This window comes from Vipera berus, assembly GCF_964194415.1.
Source record: "Vipera berus genome assembly, chromosome: 15".
Taxonomy (NCBI): domain Eukaryota; kingdom Metazoa; phylum Chordata; class Lepidosauria; order Squamata; family Viperidae; genus Vipera; species Vipera berus.
Window position 1 is genome coordinate 9,212,844 of NC_138218.1, and position 18,871 is coordinate 9,231,714.

An 18,871-nucleotide genomic window follows, 5' to 3' on the forward strand; every position below is an offset into this window, starting at 1 on the left:
AATAGAGGAGATAAAACAACTCAGTTGACGAGATACCACGATCGGCACAGAGCAAGGATTCTTGAGGTCGGCTTTCATCATCTTTTCCTCCCCCCCCCCACAAAAGAGAGGAGCGGGTTCGAAACACCCTCACCCAAGGCCACTAAACTCCAGATGCCACAGCAGAGTGACTCAAGAGACCGTGAGTAAATTAAGCTTAATTTACTTCCTCCTCAAAAACTTTCCCCAAAATGGCTGACGCATTTTGAAACGCTTCTACCCCCCCCCCCATTTGCTCCACTACAAGGGAAGTAAAGAGATTCCTGTAATTATCTCGTTAGCCAAATCTCCCTGAATTCCAGATCGTGAACTGCCCGGTGCGTTTCGCATTTCATTCATTTGATTAGAAAGTTGGCAGGGAAGCAGTTCAAGCACTGAGACGGTGACAAAGAACTAAGCAATTAATTTAATCCTGCAATTAACTTGAAAGCAGCCACAAAGACGGCCTGTAGACCTTTAGCAGCTGATTAATAAAACAATAATAATAATAATAATAATTCCACTAGGCGTAATGAAGAGACGAAAAGTGGAGCTGGACACTTTGGGAAATAAGACGGGGGGGGGGGGGGTTTAGAGGCCCAACACATCTGGAGGTGGCTTTGCCTGAACAGCCTGCAGGAAAGCAGCTGCTGGCCAGGAAGGCAAGATCGACTTTCCCCGCACATCTGGAGACATCTTAAAAGATGCAACTACATACCAGGGACTTTATGGTTGGAGGCAGCTGTTTGGGGTCGCCAACCAGGACCAGCTTCTTACAGCCGTGGATCAGAGGGATGAGGGTCTCAATTTCACACGTCTGTCCTGCCTTTTGGTAGGGAAGCACCAGAGTGGGGAAAAATAAATCAGAAACCACGAGGAGGAGAGGAATGAGCCCAAACAGAAAACACAGGGTTTGTGTTTTGTTTTTTTTGATGTACGGCTCGCTGCTCAGCAGCTGTTCCAAAGTTGCAATCAACTCATTAAAGGCGCAGGTAATCCTCGACTTACAACAGTTTGTTTAGGAACAATCACAAATTATGACCAGAATGGGCAAGCTCTATTACAGTTGTAAGCCAAGGACTATCTGTCCTGGAAAGAGCGGCAGAATTCCTTCTCGATTCGTCACTCCTTCCGAAGTTTGATTCAGCTCTTATTTTTTCAGGATTTGAGTTTTTCCCTGATTTTTTATTTTTTTTAAAAAAAATTAGAGTCTATAATTTGCTTTTTTTTTTCCTTTGCTCCCCAGTTTTTTGTTTTTGTTTGAGTAGATTCTTTTGAGCTATTCCAAATTCTTTCTAAGGGAAAATCAGGGGAATAATAACCTTCCACCGCTGATCGCAGCCCTCTTTAAAAACGATCCACCCCACTCTTGGCAGAAAAAGGGGATCGGGAATTGGGCAGGCTGGGTCTGAAACCGGTAAAAAGCAACTTTGCAAATTAAAAAGAATGCCAGGGAGTCATAATTCCTGCTACCAGAGAAGCATGTAATGGTCTGAATGAGAATTTATTCCCAGCACATGGCAGGAGTAATGTACTGTTAAATTGTTCTTGTACTGCCAGGGGGCAGGAAATGGGTCGTGCTTTGCTAAATGGCGGCGGGATGACGGGATGGTGTTGGGGGGGGGGGGGAAGAGGGGAAACACAGCCGTGGCAGGCTGTGATGGACAACCCTGGAGGAATGAATTACATTTGTAACACGGGTAATTAATCCAAGGACCCAAACTGGCTCGTTGGAGAATATTAATGATTTTTTTTCTCTACTCAGTTCTCTACTCAGTTCTCTACTCATGACCGCATTTCTGTTGCTAAGCGAGGCAGTTGTTAAAAGTGAGTTTCGCCCCCATTTTACGACCTTCCTCGCCACGGTTGTTAAGGCAAGCGGCCGACTTTTCCCACGTGTAAGGGGACAACCCCGCAGGCGTCTTACCTCGTCCACAATCACACAGCTGACGGGGTCCCCGCCCAGCCTGCGGAAAGCGGATTTCAGGAGCACCCCCCCGCTCGTGCTCAAGGTGCAGCAAATGATATGGGACTCCAAAATGATGCCGGCTTTCAATTCCTGAGACCGCCCGCGACCCTGAAAACCAAGAGAGGCAGGAGAATTCAAAGCTTGGTTCAAAATTCAGGTGGGTGATGGATCGGTCTAGATTCCTCTCCATCCGGCCTTACCAAAAAGACAGAGCTGGCCCAGGCCAGCTGAGTCAGACAAATCGAGCACTGGGGATGATAGAAAAAATAAAAATTTAGCCCGCTTCCCCGATTCTTACAAAAAGAATTGGATTGTCTGTTGGAAAGGCCGAGTGAAGGGTGTCAAGAACTGCACAGGAGCCACTTTCTACCTCTTTGAGTTGAGAAGCCAAGCGCTGCCTTTCCTTGGAGAGCTGGCAAATTTCGTCCTCCAGCTGCTGTTTCTGAAACAGAACAGAGACCACCCCTGTTTTTCAAAACCAAGAACAATGGTTTGTGCAAGCCGTGTTGAAAACTAGAGACAGGAGCTGGCACATCGGCCACCTCCCATTAAAAGGGAGGTGGCCGAAGTGCCAGCTCCCTTTTAATGCCTTGGCCTGAGAAACTGAGGCATCAGCTTCCTCTAACCAACCCAAGTCTCGCACAGCTTAGTCTTATGAAGATTAAACCACAGCTTCACGACTCAACTAGGCAACATTCGTCGTCAGCCAGCACCGATGAGCGTCTGCAAGAAAACCACCAAGCTCGGAGAATAACAAGGACCCCACAAAACCCCCTTCTCTTCCTCCTCCTCTCCACACACCTCACTCTCTTCTAGCACTGATGATGTTACCTAGTTGGGTCATGAAATGTCTGCAAGAAAACCACCCAGCTCAGACGGTACCAAGGACCCCACAATCCTTCTCCTCCACTCCACGAGCCCTGCTACCTTCTAACCTTACCTAGCTGGGTCATGAAATGTCTGTAAGAAAACCACCCTGCTCAGAGAGTACTAAAGGACGATAACTTCCTCCTCTGCTCCACAATCCCTACTTCCTTCTAGCACTGATGATGCTTACCTAGTCAGATCATGAAACGAAAACCACCAAGTTCAAAGAGCACCAAAGACCCCACAGATTTTGGCTTTCTGGGGCAAAGATGAAGAAATGAGGAGGGCGATCTGAAATTCCTGAAGCTCTTCCCAAAAGAGCTTTAGCTAAGAGCCTTGGTGGAGCAGTGGGCTAATGCCTCCTTAAGTAACACCAGCTGCCTGCAATTAGCGCAGGTTCGCATCCCACCAGGCTCAAGGTTGACTCAGCCTTCCATCCTTCCAAGGTAGGTAAAATGAGGACCCAGATTGTTGGGGGCAATTAAGCAGACTTTGTAAAAAATGCCGCTTGGGGTGTGTGTGAAAGCCCTAAGAAGCAGGCATATACATAGAATGAAGGCTACTGCTAAGCTTGTAAGCCGCCCTGAGTCTTCGGAGAAGGGCGGGATCTAAATGGAATTAAAATAAAATTAAAAAAAGACTACGTTCACCAGACATGTTTACGTGCCCACATCTCTTCCCCCGCCTAATTCTAACCACCACCTCAAGTAGAAGAGAAGAGAGCTGGAAGGGACTGTGGAGGTCTTCTCGTCCAGAGGTCCCCAAACCTTTGGGCACCAGGGACCGGTTACATGGAGAGAGGTTTTTTGCGGACCGGAGGGGGTGGGTACTGCCTGGATCCTGCGGATGGGACTTGTTTGTGCAGACCGGTTGCTGGCATGCTGCAGCCCGGGGTTGGGGACCCCTGTTGTTTTTTCTCCCAAGAGATCATGGATGGAATCAGAAGCCCCCACTCATCTACTACCAGTAACTCCAAAAGTAACCCCTTCTATTTGGGATCTGGTGCTTACCTTCTCCCCCTTCTCGCTTCGGTCCACGGCCCGCAGACGAGAAAGTGCGTCCAACTGCCGATCTAAATCTTCCTTCCTTTTATGGAGGTCTTGATCTTTGCCGAGCATGGCTTTATCTACAGAGTCAGAGAGAAGAAGGACACCCTGTTTTCCAAACCAGATTGAAGATCTGGTTCGCTCAGTCCAGAATCTATCTATCTCTCTATCTATCTACACCGTCATAAACACGAGCCAGGTGGCCGAGCGTCTGAATTTTGATCACCTGACCACAGGGAGGCTGTAAGCATGAAAAACGGTACTAAGTCCCTTTTTTTTTAATGTGGTTCTAACTTTGAACGGTTACTAAATGAACAGCTGTAAGTCGAGGTTTAGTTGTATTCAGGGTTACACGCAGAGCTGGTTTCCAGTTCATCAATATCTTTATTCTTACATTTATCACTTCCTGGTTCTCTCTCCTTCGAATCTCCTGTTAAGAGCCTTGGTGGAGCAGTGGGCTAAGGCCTCCTTAAGTAACACCAGCTGCCTGCAATTAGTGCAGGTTCGAGTCCCACCAGGCTCAAGGTTGACTCAGCCTTCCATCCTTCCCAGGTAGGTAAAATGAGGACCCAGATTGTTGGGGGCAATTAAGCTGACTTTGTAATAATGCCGCTTGGGGGGGGGGTGAAAGCCCTAACAAGCAGGCATATACATGGAATGAAGGCTACTGCTAAGCTTGTAAGCCGCCCTGAGTCTTCGGAGAAGGGCGGGATATAAATGGAATTAAAATAAAAATAAAAAATAAAGAGTAAGAGATTTCCCCCCCCTTCTTTAGTAGTTTGACTTACCTCTGTTCTTTCTCTTCCCTCTGGAATATTCTGACCTAGATTTAAGGATCTTTGCGGGACATTTTTTTCTCCCCGGGATCTCTTGGCTGACTGTGATACTCTAACAAGCATCTCTCTACTTTTCTGACACTAGCTTAAGATCAAAGTGGCTCTGTGGCTTTTCTGTTATCCGTTATTCCTCAGCCAGGAGGAAAAAAATAATAAAACAAAATAAACAGGGCTGCCTAAAAAAACATTGAAGACACCCGGCACCATCCAATTCCTAGCCTGAGAACGGGGCTTGAAGGGGGGGGAAAAAGGCGACGCAATTTCACACTCACTAATTTTGCGATCGATCTGATCGTCCAAGCTGAATTTCCGGACTTCACTGTTGATCGACTTCTGTTGCCCTAGACGGACCAAGTTGATGTCACCACAGTTCCCTAGATGTCACAAAAAGGCGGAATCAGTGCTGTTTCTCAAGGCAGAGTTAGCAAACACCAAATCTAGGTGTGTTTTTTTTGTTGTTGTTGTTCAACAATATCAAGTTTTATAAATAACTAAATAGCAATAACACTGCTTTCCGGTGCTTTACAGCGTGGCTGGGAGTTGAAATCCACAAGTCATCCAAGGGCCAAGTTTGAAGACCCCTGTCTTAAACCTTGGGCAATCTGTCTTCCTGTCTCCAGCGACTGCTTCCTCCAAATGACAACGGCCGCAGATAAATTAAAATTAAAATGGGGGAAAAGGAAGGCGAGACCCGATCGTACCTAAGGCGTTTTTCTCCCGGAATTTCTTGAATTCCAAAATTATTTTTTTCATGAGGTTGTCAATGGCGGCGTTGGAAGGCGCGCAAACCAAGACGCGGTTCGTCTTGATCTTGGCGTTCAGCCTCTGGACGGCGTTCTCCTTTCCTGATCGCTGGAGATTAAAAAAGGACACAAGACGGTCGGGAGGAAGGCAACAGCAACCGACTCATTGACAAGGAACCTATGGATGTATCCACACAGGGGATCCTCGACTTACGACGACAAGTGGCTAAGTGAGAATTTTGTTAAGGGAGTTTCGCCTTGTTTTATGCAGTTGCTAAAGACCGTTGTTAAGCAAAAATGGCTTCCCCGTGGACTTTTGCTTGTCAGAAGGCTAAATTCCCCATCTGTCAAGCACGGAGAAATCAGGAGATTCAGGCAGTATAAAGACTTATTGCAAGCTTGAGGTCTCTACAAGAATCTGAGCTACTAACGGCCAAGGGAAATGAGTAGGAATGACGAAAGCATTCAAGCTGGGCTGGACTTAAATCTCATGTGGACCCGCAGGGACTCATGACTGATGATGCGTTTGACCCATCCCTCGGGCTCAGCCTGGTCATCTCCTACACCACCCTCAACTCAACTCATAAGGACCATCAGAACCTGCAACGGGATCCCCATGGCCTACCTCATCAAGGATGCGGTGCAGAAGCCCAACGATCACCTTCGATTTCCCGGTCCCAGGTGGTCCATGGATTAAGCAGATCTTGGGTGAAGATGGATGCTGGGTTATCATGGCGTAGGCACTTTCAATAGCTCGCCTCTGCCCTTCATTGAAGTCCCTCATGTAAGGAAGCTGGAGGAACAGAATTGCACCAGGTCATCAGAAGACACTCTCCATGTCCATGACCTACTGGAGATGCCTTCTCCTCCAACACCTCCAGGTCTGAATCTCTCCTTTCTCCAAATGGCAGAAGTCCAGTTGGGCAAAAGTGTTTCTTGTTTCATACCAGACACAGATTATGAGAAGAGAAAGCAAAGGCTTAACGTTTGATACCATAATATAAAAAAGATGCTGAGACTCTAGAAAGAGTACAGAGAAGAGCAACAAAGATGATTAGGGGACTGGAGGCTAAAACATATAAGGAATGGTTGCTGGAACTGGGTATGTCTAATTCAGGGGTAGGCAACCTTGGCTCTTTTATGACTTGTGGACTTCAACTCCCAGAATTCCTGAGCCAGCACAGCTGGCTCAGGAATTCTGGGAGTTGGAAGTCCACAAGTCATAAAAGAGCCAAGGTTGCCTACCCCTGGTCTAGTTTAATGAAGAGAAGGACGACGAGGGGACATGATAACAGTCTTCCAATATCTCAGGGGCTGCCCCAAAGAAGAGGGAGTCAAGCTATTCTCCAAAGCACCTGAAGGCAGGACAAGAAGCAACGGATGGAAACTAGTCAAGGAGAGAAGCAACCTGGAACTAAGGAGAAATTTCCTGACAGTGAGAACAATTAACGAGTGAAACATGTTGCCTCCAGATGTTGTGGGTGTTCCATCGCTGGAGGCTTTTAAGAAGAGACTAGACAGCCATTTGTCCAGAATGGTATAGGGTTTCCTGCCTGAGCAGGAGGTTGGACTAGAAGATCTCTACGGTCCCCTTCCAACTATGGTGTCCTGTTATTCTGTGAACCGTCAATATTCTTACCGATTTCTCAGACTCGGTGTTTAAATCTCTCGGAGAGTAGTAGGGGGTGCTTGGGGACAGGATGGGCGTGGCTAATGGGCTGCGATTCAACATCAAGAGGGCCTGGAACCTCCGGTGGGTTGTCGCCAAGGAGCTGACCACCACGCATTTCACCTCCTTCTCAATGCGGGAGAGATTTCCTTGAGTCTGGATGGAGAGGTGACAGGTGACCTGTTGTTCTTTCTTTTCTGTTGGGAAAACAGATCAACAAAGAGGATTTATCATCAATGCTTCGTCAGAACTCGTGGACGTTAGGACCCAAATCATGGTTTGATCTTCCAAGCCTGCAAGACAGAACTCGTTCCCGTTACAGCACGAATCACGGTTTGATCTGCCAAGCGCTTAGTCAGAACTCATTAACGTTAAGACCCAAATCATGGTGTGATCTTCTAAGGGGCATTTTTTTTAAAGGATGGAGAAAAGAGAACCAGGTATATTGCCCACCTTGAGTTATTCATGAGAAAGGTGGGATAAAGATAAATAAAATTACAGTTCTTTGGACAGCCGCTAGATTAGAGTTTTCCTGTGGCATTGACATGACAAGAAAAGAAATCCTCAAGACAGCAATCCACAAATACTTACTAGCATTATGAATGGAAGGATGAGAAAAACGAGTCACGAACCCCACATGCCGAATGGCACGGTTCTCCCCCTCTCGTTCATCGTAGTAGAACCGTTTGTCAGAAACCGTCAGGAAGACCAGGTCATCGTCCTTGGGATGGTGCTGACTTTCTACATCATGCTGAGAAATATTAGCTGGGGGGAAAAAGGACAATAAAAGCATGATCGCCCACTTCTACAGGATAGTCCTTGACTTAGGACCACAATGGACCCCGACATGTCTATTGCTAAGCAAGACCGTTAAGTGAATTCTGCCCCATTTTGTGACCTTTCTCACCACAGAGGGTCAAGTGAATGGGTCAGGTTGCACCCACACAGCTGTTAAGTGGCTCCGGCTTCCCCACTGACTTTGCTCATCAGAGGGTCGCGAAAGGGGATCACGTGACCCCGGGATGTTGCGACCGTCGTAAATATGAACCGGAAGTGTCTGAATTTTGATCGCATGACCACGGGGGTGCTGCAACTGTTTTAAGTGAAAAACGGGCATAGGTCCGCTGGAAATGAATGCCTGCAAAGGCGAGGGCTCTTCATAGATCTGTATTCGTGTTTATCGCTTAGTTTACATCTCATTTTCTGACCTGTGAAATCTGCTTTGTTCAAATCCATGTTGAAATTCAGCAAAGTCAAATGAAAAGACTTGGGCTCCTTCAGCTTCTGATTCTCCAGCCAGTCACAGGCTACCTGGAAACGGGGGGGGGGGGGGGGGGAAAGAAGCCAACCTTGGTTTAACGTATTATCTGGACAAAAGAGCCCCGCCTTTGCCACACCGTACTGCGCTCCGACGTGGAAACGCTCCTTATTCCCTGTAGCACCCACGCCTCCAAAGACACCCCTCCCGGTGGGAAACTTCCAGAAGGACATGCACGATGGTATTGAAATGCACGTAGTCCTCGCCAAATTTCTGCGGCTAAGCAAGACTGATGTTCAGTGAGTTTAGCCCCATTTTACAGCCTGTCTCGCTGAAGTTGCTAAGTGAACCGCTGCACTTCTTAAGCCAGTCAGTCACATGGTGGCGAAGTGAATCAGGCTTCCCCGTTGACTTGGCTTGTCTGAAGGTCGTGACCCCAGGGACACTGCGACCGTCATAAATAGGAGCCAGTTGCCAAATGTCTGAATTTTGATCACGTGACCACAGGGATGCCGCAACGGTCATTAAGTATGGAAAATGGGCATAAGGTCACTTTCTTCCCCCCCCGGTGCCGTTGTAACTTTGAACGGTCACTAAATGAACTCTTGAAAGCGGAGGACTACCTGCACGGCTTTTAGCCTGAATCTAGTGCCTGGAACTCTGAGTAATCCCACTCAGATTGAATTTAGATGTGGTTTCCATCCAAGACAGAATGTGAATCATGATTTACTGAATCAACCATCTCATCTGTCCAGCATCTCTTGGAAGACAGAGAGAGCCACCACCCTTGGTTGCTGATCCATTTCTCTGGCTGAACTCACCGTCTCGTTTTCTAGGCCAGCACCTTAACCACTATCCTTGCAACCCCTAGAGAAGGGAGGTTAATTCATTAGTTACGCATATATAGTTGTCCCACCAGCTTTATACGGTACTGAAAATGCTACCTAGGCAGGTAAGAAAAACAGGTTCACAAAACTTCTGTAGCCCGACATTCTTACTTAACGGGCTTACGTCCTATTGTTGTTGTTGTTTTCCTTTCAGCTCAAAGCAACTTGCATAAAACGCAACAAAGTCATTCAAAGTCCCTCTGTCTCGGGGATAAGTAACCTTGGCTCTTTTACGACTCGTGGACTTCAACTCCCAGAATTCCTGATGGCTCAGGAATTCTGGGAGTTGAAGTCCACGAGTCACAAAAGAGAGGTCTATCGCTTGTTTCCGCTCGTGGGAACTATTTTCCCTAATAAGCTAGGAGCTGTGAAAGAAAAGAAAAAAAAATAGATGAATAATTCTTTTAGGAGCGGCTTATATCAATTATAAATTAGACCTGAGCTTGCTGAGAAATACTTGGCTTTTTTAGTTGTCGCCCACAGACATTTAGACATCTGAAATGGTCCTGGAGGAAAAAAAAAAAGACCGCTTACCTCTTCAAAGGCATTGAGCATCATCAAAGGGAAGAAAGTATTAAAATAGTCGTCGTAGTCCGGAAATTTGACTGGGACAGAGTTAACGACTGCCTGCAAGAGATGGTTCGGCGGGCCCAGCTCCTTGAAGTTGGCAAACAAATCGTAGCTCCACTTCAGGATTTCTTTGGTGAAGATGCTGTGGTCTCGAGGCTGGTTGTGAGAACTGTTGACTCGGGCAAAGGACGGGTGTGTCTCCTGACCCACGTCAGAGCGTGGAACGGGCATCTTGCCGGCATTGCCGAGAACATGGCTGTTTTGGACACCGTGGGGCTGTGCGGAGACATTATTCACATTGCTAGGGCAAAGGAGATTGGCCAAAGTCAGCTTGGTCCTCACACCATCTGCCTTCGAGGCAGGAAAGAGGCTTGGGGTGCTTTTGGTCCTGGCTGGTGCTACGTGGGTGGAGCTGGTCTCTAGGTCTTTGGAGAAGCTGGCAATCCGAGAAGCAGCACTGGAGCTGAAGATTTTCTTGGTGGAAGGCTTGGGAAGCGCGCAGGGCTTGGCAAAGACGTGGCCTGGAGGGTCAGGCAGAGAATGACCTTGGCAGAAGGGACCTGCTCCTTCCATCTTTTCAGGACATCCGAGATGCCTGCAACTCTCAACGGCCTGAGGTGGATCCTGCAAGGCCGGGAGGACCTCTGTGTCTTCTGGGTGACTGGCACTTTCCATTTGTGAGCAAAGCTCCATGTCCACCGGGTCTCTCTGGGTTAGGAATAAGTCATCCTCATTCTCTTCTGGGTTGAGGTCCTCCTTTAGCCCAGACACACTCTCACTCAAGTTCTTGCTACACTGATCGGAAGAGGAATCTGGGTTGCCCCTGCCAACTTCACTCAAGGAGCAGACACTTCCTGGAGCAGAGGTGGGACATCCTGGAACCTCCGAGTCAGGCTTGAGAGGGTCTTGCCTTGACGAGGGAAGAGCCCCTCTCTCCAGAAGTGCAGAATGGGACCCATCATCCCCTCGTGAATGCGGTGGTAGCAATTTCTTCACCTGGTTAGAAGACTGACTGAACTGGCTAGGCTTTCCTTTTAGATTTTCAACCTCATCCTTGCTAACAGACGCCACGGGCGACCTGGAAAAAGTCCTTTTTGCTCTGGGAACATCCTTCCCTTTCTCCTTCTTCTCGGCTCTTGACTGTCTGAAGAACTGGCGTTCCTGGCTGGCCAACAGCCCTTTGTTCCGGATCACCATCCGCTGAGGTTCAATCAGTTTGGCCCTTCTCCTTTTTTTGGGAAGCTGCCCAACTGCTTTCCCATAGCTGCGCAACTGGGCGACGACGTCGTGAGAACGTTGGGAGAGCTCAGCAGCTCGGCGGGCTCTCTTTTTCAGGCCCAGCTTTTCCACGGTGGACGTCGGCTCGGGAAAATGGTGGACTTTTTTGGGAGGGACCACGAAAGGATGAGGCAATCCAGATGGTGTCGGGCGGGGTGATTTCTTTTCGCTCGTGACCCTCCTTTTCTCAGGACTCCGTTGAGCCGTGTTGAGCCACTTGGATTTGGCCAAGCTCTTCCTTGGTCTGGGAGTTGGTTCCAGTAATGGTGTCAAAGGTCTACCAGATGATGGTGGTGGTGTACTGGAAGTTGAAGCTGAACTCTGTCTGGGAGTCTCCCGACCATCAGCGTGCACGGCTGTGAAATACTTTGAACCAACCGCTGTGCTTCCCTCACCGACATTTTTTTCATCGGCCCGGACAGGAAGTTTCAGTTTGGTTTTATCAATTTTCACCTGCTGTTGCAATTCCTGCTCGGTTTTTTCAATAACGTCATCCCCAAGATGATCTGTGTCATAATCCAGCTTGTCAAGGTGCCTAGCCAACTCCAAGTCAGATGAGGTGGACCTGCCAGCTGTCTTCACTGGAGAAACCTCTGCCTCCATTGTCTTGTCCAACTGGCTATCTTGCCAAGCGGAGTAAATCTCCTCTTCGGTTTCAAACTCAAAGCACTGCGATTCACATTCCCCGTACATCAACGGAGAACTGGAAAGGGTTATTACATCTTGTTCGTTAGCCTCACGGTCTTTCTGAAGGGACACGCTCAGATTTTCTTCTTGGCTCCTCCGGCTCAAATTCACTTTGTTCTCTTCTTCGTCAGAAGACGTGTCTGAAATGATGATGACCTGGTTTGAGGAGGGTCCGCCTGCTTCAGAAGACAATGTGTGACTTTCTCTCTTAGGTAAAGACCTAAAGGCCCCTTGAACTTTTCTTTGAACAGGATTCTGGTCACTCAAGGCACTTTCTCGGCCAGCAACTAAACACAATTTGCTGTCTCTGTCTATTTCGGGCTCCACTGCTTGGACCATTGATCTCTTTCTGATCAGCTCCAGCAAGGGGACATTCAGTTCATCATCTGTGCTATTTTCTTGTGAACCTTCCCCACTTTCCCAAGCGCTCTTAATTTCTGTCAAAGTGTCTCTGGGCTCCTCCTTTATGGAAAGGATTTCAGCTTGAAGGCCATTCTCCAAACTTCGCGCCCAACTGGACGTACTGCTACCGTCTCTCGACGTTCTTCTTGTCGTTCCTTCCCAATCCTCTTTTTCCTCCTTAATGGATTGCTGCTTTTCACTCTCCGGCCCCAGCAGTCTCTTCCTATTCTCCACAAACTGTTTTAATTTCAAAGTGAGGTCAGCTTTGTTTGACTTCGTTTTCTCGGCAAATTTTTTTGGAATCTGCTTTTCTTCCAGAGCAGAACTGCTGGGCCATTGGTGAAGATCAGCGTTGACAATCCTGGGCTTCTCTTCCTTCCCGTTGGTATCTTTCTTCTGAAAATCTTTGTCAAAACTGCCTTGGTTTAAGGAGCTATTCTGCTTCAGCAGTGTCAAGTCGGAGCTTCCGCTGTTCTGGGCATCCGTGGGTCCCCCTGTTGAGTGCAACATGTGGTCCTCGTGTAATAAATTCTCTTTAGGTTCCTGTTTAATGTTGGCCAAACAGAACTCGGAATTTCTCTGATGGCTTTGCTCTCCACAAATGGTTCTCTTTGCTTCCTCCTCCAAGCTATATTTTTTCTCGGATAAAGTTCCTTCTTGAAAAACTTGGTCCTGCCTTCTTGCTGATTGATAGGTTGAGTGTCCTTGGGGAAGATATCCTGGACTTCTCCCCTCCTGTTCTCTGAAAAGACTGGCAGGACTTGCTCCGTGGGAGGAAGCACTTGATGACTTAGTCCAGAGGCTTCTTATGATCTCAATCAAGCATGTCTGTAATTCCCGCGCCTGTTGGGGGCTCAGCTTCCAGTCTTCGTGACTACGCCGAAGCAAATTCAGCTCGTCAAGGAACGGGGAGGCCTTCTGCCCCACCTGGTAGCCTTCCTTGAGGAGAACCCGGATCAAATTCATGCAAACAGACTGTATAGAATCCGGTTCCCAAGAGGGCGCTTTTGTGAGACTTCTGGGTCCATTTCTGGCCAAGTCCCTCTCAGCTCCGTAGGCAAACGCCATACTTGGAAGTGTGGCGCACGTCACCACCACCTCCACCCAGTTCTGAGAGCTGACCCACAAAGTGTTGAAGCATTTCTTCTTCAAGCTGAGCTCCACCACCGTCACGAGGATCCAGATGAAAAACTGAGACACTTTGTCACAAGGTTGGACGGCGTGGTGGAGGACCTCCTTGACTTCTGAACAGAGGTGCTGGATGACCACCATGCTGTAGGCGACGCCCAGCCCCTTCAGGTCCATGAGGGAATGGACAAAAGGAATGAACCAGAGGAAAGTGCTGTGGTGCAAACGCATGTCCCGCCCGATGTCATACTGAAACATGTCGGTCAGGGTCTGCATTTCTTCATAAAAGTTGGGGCAGTAGTCCAAGCAAGCAGTGGTCTTCAATCTTGAGTCCTGAAATATAATCCAGACAGTCTGTCAGCTGCCACCTCGCTCTTGCTTGCGCTTCGCTATCATGCGGTGACCGTCTGCCATGGACCCTGGGGAGGGTGGATGGGAGGGGGAAAGCAAAAGTAACTGCTGTATCTCCCCAAGAAGCTGCTTCAAGGTGCCTGACTGGGAGAAGGCAAGCTGCATGCCAACCTACTTTGAAGTGTCCATTCTGAAAACATCTTGCTTGAACCTGATTGGTTAATGGGGGCATCAGCGATAGGAGGCAATTAAGGGGAGGAACCTGGACCACCGATCATTTAAGACGTTTCTCAACCGTGGCAACTCCCCAAATCCCCCAGCATTACGGGTAGTGCTCAAATTACAACTATAATTGAGTCTGGAATCATGGCCGGTTGTGAAGTGGGTCATCACACGACTGATCCCATTTTATGACATTTGACTTTTAAGCAAACCCCCGTGGTTGTTGTTAAGAGAATCTGTGCTCATTAAGTGACTCCATTGTCTGAAATGGGCTTCTTTTTTCCCCCCAAGGAAGATGGAAGTTAAATTGTGATTGTGTGACGGCAGCATGCTGCAAACAGATGTAAATGCACCCAAAATGCAAGCATGTGATCATGAGGGTGGCCGTTGCAACTTTGATCCTGGGTTACAAGTGCTTTTGGGGGGTTTGTCATAACTGCTAAGTTGCTAAGTACTGAACTAAATAAATACCATTTAGGATGTTTGGAATTTACCTTCTGGGGTCTTTCAAGATTGTAGTTATATACAATTTGGCTGCAGGTAACTGTTACATCCCCGTAGTCCAACAGTGGCTCTGATTTTGTCCTGCAAAAGGATGAAAAACATGAAAGAAAGATGAAAAGCAGCATGTCTTTTTTTAATTCAACGTCCCAGTTTACAACCAGGAACAATTTTTTAAAAATTATGCTTACCTTCCCGAAACCTAGAATAAGAGCCACTGATGGCTTGGTTATTGGTCAATTGAAAATCGTTTATTTACTTCCTATGTTAAATTTTACAATGATTCAAGCAGCAAACAGATCCAGTACATCTTCCTCTTTGTCAGGGGTCTTCAAACTTGGCCCTTTTATGACTTGTGGACTTCAACTCCCAGAATTCCTCAGCCAGCATGCCTGGTTGAGGAATTCTGGGAGTTGAGCTTTCTATCATTAGACCGAAGTAAAAGGCACAGACCTGGGGCAGCTCTGGCGAATGTTCTCTATTTCCTTCTTGTAGCTTGCGTTGTTGATGATCGTCTGAAACGCCTGGACCGGATCCACCAACTGACCCCACACTTTGGACCCCAACTTATCCAGGATCACCATGAAGCAGTGGAGGACGGGCCAAAAGGGGTCATTGATTTCACCTGGATTAACAAACAAACAAAAAAACCCCATAACTATCCTGGTTTCTTTGTTAAACTTCCAATCCCGGTTCCTTCTAGAAGCTTCAAGAGGGGCAAATGGAACATTCCCATCTTGTACGGGCAGGCTGGGCTAAGAGGGTCAAGGTTTTGAGGGTGGAGGGCAGGTTGTCCTCGACTTACGACAGTTCTGTTTAGTGACCGTTCAAAGTTACAACGGCACTGCAAAAAAGGGACCGTTTTTCACACTTACAACTGCTGCAGCATCCCCGTGGTAGCCTGAGCAAAATTCAGCCACTTGGCAATTGACTCGCATTTATGACGGTTGCAGTGATCACCCTTTGTGACCATCTTACCAGCGACGTCATTGGGGAAGCCAGATTCACTTAACAACCATGCCACTAATTTAACAGCTGCAGTGATTCACTTAACAACCGAGGCGAGAACAGTCATAAAACGGGGCAAAATTCATTTAGCAATTGTCTCGCTTAACAATGGAAATTTTGCACTCAATTTTGGTCGTTAAGCCGAGGACTCCCTGTAGAACCTAAGACCCTACATGTGGGTTCACCACCCCTAGTCACACATCTGACAACTTTTGTGGGTAACATTCCTCGGTCTTTAGCTTAAAACATCAACCAGAGAGTAGATAAATAATGTATTGTTTATCGAAATAAAAGTCTATAAACGACCAAATGCTTTCCCCAAAACTGCAGAAAGTTGGATGTTTTTGCATCAATTCTTGGTGAACAACCTAACCCTAACCACAGAGATTCATTTAATGACGGCTGCGAAAATGTCGTAAAATCAGGTTGGAGACGTGATGGTGACCTGCTTAAAAACTGCCACGACTTGCAACTGTAATCCCAGGGGCAGGCGCCGTCATAAACTCGAGGACTTCACACATCTGTTATTAAATAAACCATTCAGTGTAAAGGAATAACCCCGGCCTCTAACTCATTGGGTCACAGCCTCTGAAATTTATTCATTGATTACCGTCTGTCTGCTTTTTCATGGTGTTCATGATGGACTGCATCAAATTCTGTTTGTCTGGTCCAAGCAGCATCGAATCCATCGCTTGCTCTTCTAGCACCGAGAGCAGCATACACAGACCTGCGTGAAAATAGCCCCAAATCACCGTTAACTGGCCGTTTCGTGCAAGGTCTGGCAATCCACAAGCTTCTTCCTTACAATCAAACAATCAGAATAAAGCTGGAAGGGACCTTGGGGATCTTGTAGTCGGGAAGGGAAGGGAAGGGAAGGGAAGGGAAGGGAAGGGAAGGGAAGGAAGAAGGGAAGGAAGAAGGGAAAGGAAAGGAAAGGAAAGGAAAGGAAAGGAAAGGAAAGGAAAGGAAAGGAAAGGAAAGGAAAGGAAAGGAAAGGAAAGGAAAGGGGAAGGGAAGGCCGGCCAGAATAGGCTAAGCCCAAATTCTCATAAAACTGCCATTTTCTGTACTTAAAAAGGTAAAGGTTCCCCCGCACATGCGTGCTAGTCGTTTCCGACTCTAGGGGCCGGTGCTCATCTCCGTTTCAAAGCCGAAGAGCCAGCGCTTGTCCGAGGACGTCTCCGTGGTCATGTGGCCGACATGACTAGACGCCAAAGGTGCACGGAGCGCTGTTACCTTCCCACCGTAGTGGTCCCTATTTTTCTACTTGCCTTTTTACGTGCTTTCGAACTGCTAGGTTGGCAGAAGCTGGGACGAGTAACGGGCGCTCACTCTGCTACGCGGCACTCGGGATTTGACCCGCCAAACTGCCGACCTTCTGATCGACAAGCTCAGCGTCCTAACCCACTGAGCCACCGCGTCCCTTTCAATACTTACCAAGCCAATAGTTCTTGTAATTGCTGGTGTCGTACAGATGGGGAGGCAACAGGACCAGCTTGGTCTTCTCAACCCCTGAGGAGCTATAAATATCCGGGTTTTCAAAAAGGCCGAGTTCGACGACTTTGAACAAACAGACCAGCACTTCTTGGATGTCGTAATAATCATCCCGGTCAACTTTGCCCAGGTTTCTAGCGGTCAGGATGGCCCACCGGCGGATCTGGGGAATTGGAAGCACCCGTTCGAATTACTCTTAGAAGGATTCACGGATTGGCTGCTTAACAGTACAGGCACTCCTCGATTTGCGACAACTGGGACCAGAACTTTCCAATACTGTCACAGTCATTAAAAGAGCCACACCCCTAATTTTATGACCTGGTTTTGCACCTAAATTTATTTTATGTATTAATCAACAGTACTCGATTCGGTGACTCTAGGCGCCTTATGGACACTGAACAAAATGCAGCGTAAGACACACATAAAAGCTCCTCCCAACTCTGCTATTATGTTATTCTGTTAATCAGGGAAGGTCTTACATTTACAACAATTCAATTAAAATGGCAGCTCGCATTTTTGCCGCTTTCTAGAAGCGCAACCAGCAAAAATAATGCTCCCCCTTTGAACGTTTACTGTTAATGCCAGAATCTTGAACTCTAGCTCTGTTCCCCCCCCCCCAAGGAAGCCAGGCTTACAAATCAGGATTTGCCCTTGGCCTATGGATCCAAATTGGTTCGGGGGCAAAATAAATAAAATGAATAAATACAAATCAGCCTTGCAGATCTGCATATCTCAAGAGGAAGGAAGAGGTTTGCCACACTGGAAACCTTGCAGGGTAGCAGGCTCACAGCGTTTGCTGCAGAAATAAAGACAATTTAGCTCTGGAGGGTGAGAGGAAATAACCAGAGTGACTCACTGTTTCATTGGGGTGCACCATGAGTAAATAGATACCGGGATGTTTGCCAACCACTTGGTAAGAGTAGTTCATTTCCTCCATTTTGCAAAGAGCATCTATGCACAGCTCGCCTGCAGAGAGGGGAAACCACAAAAATCAAGCAGATCTCAAAAGCTCTGAGATGTTATGCATCCTTCAGAAAGCAAAGCTGCACTTAATAATAATAATGATGATGACGATGATGCTATTTCTGCGGCATAAAGCATTTTTATTCCAACTTCAGTCTCCAAGGTCAAAGCCGACACCTGCTTCTAGATCTTTGCTTGTTCAAAAGACGGAAAGCTTTTTTTTTTCTTCAGCCTTCCCCCCAAATAAATTTTGGAAAGCTTGTCTTTCAATGGATAGGATTGCTGAAAGGAAGTGGGGAGAGGTCAGATGAAGAGAGGAGAAATGTTGTCTGTCTTTTCACACCTCCTGCCTGCTTGGCTTGCAGCAACCTCGCACGCTCTATTTTTATGCCAGCTGTGAAGAAACCCAAGTTTATCGAGAAAAAGCTGAAGGGTGACTGGAAGGCTGAAGAGGTGCTGGGAAGATGCTATGAAGCAGGAGCGTTGAAAAGATTTATTTCAAATCTACAGCTATAATGGTAGAAGCTGGCAAAAGAAGGAACCCACAACGCCCAGGGGAAAGTGTCAATCTTCAGAGCTGGGTTCAGGAAAGAAAGAAAGAAAGAAAGAATGAATCTCCCAATCCAGAGATTTGGGAAGCTAGGAAGAAAAGCCTTAGACAGCTTGACTCCTATGGTCCTAATGCTTAAATCAGGAGTCACCAAACCTGGCGACTTTGTAAGGGACGCGGTGGCTCAGTGGGTTAGGACGCTGAGCTTGTCGATCAGAAGGTCGGCAGTTTGGCAGGTCGAATCCCGAGTGCCACGTAGCAGAGCGAGCGCCTGTTACTCGTCCCAGCTTCTGCCAACCTAGCAGTTCGAAACCACGTAAAAATGCAAGTAGAAAAATACGGACCACTCCGGTGGGAAGGTAACAGCGTTCCGTGCACCTTTGGCGTCTAGTCATGCTGGCCACGTGACCACGGAGACGTCCTC

General features: G+C 47.5%; 1 protein-coding gene across 3 annotated transcripts in view; it reads right to left on the bottom strand.

Moving 5' to 3' along the window:
* SETX (senataxin) overlaps positions 1-18,871 on the bottom strand; it is a 40,489-nt gene that overhangs the window by 16,380 nt on the left and 5,238 nt on the right. For all 3 annotated transcript variants that reach the window (XR_014028004.1, XM_081339773.1, XM_081339772.1), the window contains exons 4-19: positions 17,791-17,900; positions 16,878-17,097; positions 16,051-16,167; positions 14,886-15,057; positions 14,426-14,516; positions 9,828-13,691; positions 8,357-8,459; positions 7,740-7,913; positions 7,119-7,345; positions 6,105-6,272; positions 5,438-5,588; positions 5,009-5,110; positions 3,865-3,980; positions 2,358-2,429; positions 1,946-2,095; positions 737-844 (exon numbers count right to left, since the gene is read on the bottom strand). Coding sequence is in view for 2 of the 3 variants with exons in the window: in XM_081339773.1 (XP_081195899.1) it covers positions 737-844; positions 1,946-2,095; positions 2,358-2,429; positions 3,865-3,980; positions 5,009-5,110; positions 5,438-5,588; positions 6,105-6,272; positions 7,119-7,345; positions 7,740-7,913; positions 8,357-8,459; positions 9,828-13,691; positions 14,426-14,516; positions 14,886-15,057; positions 16,051-16,167; positions 16,878-17,097; positions 17,791-17,900 (5,945 nt within the window). In the remaining variant the exon portion in view is untranslated. The remainder of the gene's footprint in view (positions 1-736; positions 845-1,945; positions 2,096-2,357; positions 2,430-3,864; positions 3,981-5,008; positions 5,111-5,437; positions 5,589-6,104; positions 6,273-7,118; positions 7,346-7,739; positions 7,914-8,356; positions 8,460-9,827; positions 13,692-14,425; positions 14,517-14,885; positions 15,058-16,050; positions 16,168-16,877; positions 17,098-17,790; positions 17,901-18,871) is intronic.